This window comes from Grammomys surdaster, unplaced genomic scaffold (genome assembly GCF_004785775.1).
Source record: "Grammomys surdaster isolate TR1022 unplaced genomic scaffold, NIH_TR_1.0 83334, whole genome shotgun sequence".
Lineage (NCBI taxonomy): Eukaryota > Metazoa > Chordata > Mammalia > Rodentia > Muridae > Grammomys > Grammomys surdaster.
This window is the reverse complement of record NW_021607253.1, coordinates 1-1881: the sequence shown is the minus strand read 5'-3', so window position 1 is coordinate 1881 and position 1881 is coordinate 1. Positions and strand designations below refer to the sequence as shown.

At 39.2% G+C, this 1881-nt stretch overlaps 1 protein-coding gene across 1 annotated transcript; it reads right to left on the bottom strand.

Annotated features, from left to right (window-relative positions):
- Positions 1–942: 942 nt before the first annotated feature.
- On the bottom strand, positions 943–1698 carry LOC114635303 (synaptonemal complex protein 3-like). Its single transcript, XM_028783955.1, has one exon. The coding sequence runs from the start codon at positions 1696–1698 to the stop codon at positions 943–945; it is 756 nt and encodes a 251-aa protein (XP_028639788.1).
- Positions 1699–1881: the final 183 nt, after the last annotated feature.

Sequence of the window (1881 nt, the reverse complement as noted above, 5' to 3'; positions counted from 1 at the left end):
ATCTGTATGACTCTGACTCCCGAGTTTTGGGAGTAAAGGCATGTACCTCTATGCTCTGCCTTCATGATAATCATTACCCAATCACTACTAAGGACATATGCTACTTAACATCAGACCAATCCCAATGACATTTTGATGCCCCATGGAAATGAAATTTGTAATGTCCTAAAACTAGTATGTAGGCAAGGCATGCTGGTACATGACTTTAATCCTAGCACTTGGGAAGCAGGTATATATGAGTTTGAGGCTAGCCTGATCTACATAGCAAGTTGCAGGCCAAGCAAAGCTGCATAGTAAGACCTTGTCTCAGAAAACAAAAAGCAAATCCTAGTATATATAGTCAGCTTAATCAAGCTTAATCAATGTCTTAACTGTTTAATGCCAAGACATGAACTCAAGCTCTTTAATACATTTTCTTAGAATGGGCTAGAAATTTAGTAAGTATATAAAATGAACTGAAGGGGTTTTCTTTACAGAACCATGTAAACTAGGCACAGTGATTCCTGCCTGTTATCTCAGGTGCTTTGGAGGCTGAGGTTCGAGGACTACCTGAGATTCTATCTAAGTTTCTTCTTGGTTCAGTGTTAGACACCATCATGACAAACATGGTAATACCTTGCCAGAAAAATAAATGAAATAAAACAAATGTAACTTTCTATATCTGAACTTTGTGCCTTTGGGAGTGATAAATATACTAAAGTCAATATCCAAACTTTAATCATTTTTATTGTTAAACTTCAACAGTGTCATAAAGAAATCCTTGACATACAGGAACTGTTGTTATTAACATAACTGGATTTTATTCTAAATAAAGGATGAAGGAAACAATGAATGGCTAGAGATCTTATCATTTATACTAATACTTGTCATAAAGCATGGCTCATAGCTGGCATCGGAACTGTATTGCTTCAGTTTAAGTTCCTTCTTCAAATATTCTTCCCATCAAAAGAGCACGGACTGGAAAGACTGATAACCATTCGTCATTTCCTGCTGCTGAGATTCTTTCATAATTTTTCTCCACAGCTTATCAATTTCCTTTTTAAGTTCACTTTGTGTCCCAGTAAGCAGAATATCATTCCTCCTCTCCAGGTCTTCCAAATTCTGTAAGAATTGTTCATGTACTTGTCTAATTGCTTTCCGTCTCTGGTTCCGAATAAATCTAGATTGTTGAAAAATCTTCTCCTGTTCTTGAAAATCATTCACTAGTTTGTCATGTTGTTCTCGAAATTTCTTAAAATCCTCATTCCACTGCTGAAACAGATTTGCAAATGCCTGAGCAGACTCTGCATTAAGCTGTGCCATTGCATCTTCATGTGAGTTCCAAACTTCTTTCATTTTCTGCTCAACTCCTTCAAAAGTTTGTCTAGAAGTTGTCTCCATTCTTTGCCTCTTAGCACTAAGAGCACGGTTAATGTCAACTCCAATTTTTCCAAGGATGACCTCTACCTTTTCCCCCGGATCTGTAAACAGTTCTACAGGACTTATCTTCCCAAGTGAATCAGATGTTGAACTCAGTTCTTCAATGTCACTCTGTTGTGAAACACTGGGGTGCTGAAAGTCATCATCAAAAGGATAAACTGGTAGATGTTCTTCCTCAGTTGGTGTGCTTTCAAATTCTTCAGGGTCCCTTAGTCCACGTCGACGGCGAAACATAATTGTTCCTTTTCTCTCATTCCCTATTTTGTCCTTGCTTCTCATTCCCTCTCAGGTCTTCCTCATCCCTAGCCACCTTCATTTTCCTGCTGCTCCAGCAAGGTTCACCACCACTTCCATGTTCCTGTCAATGACCTCAGCAAGGCCCACCACTGCCTCCATTTTCCCATCCATGACTACTGCAAGGCCCACCACCGCCTCCATTTTCCCCTCCACAACTTTGGCAAG

Coding starts and splice junctions, on each gene's coding strand:
- LOC114635303 (XM_028783955.1), bottom strand. CDS start 1,698: ATGAGAAGCAAGGACAAAATAGGGAATGAGAGAAAAGGAACAATTATG.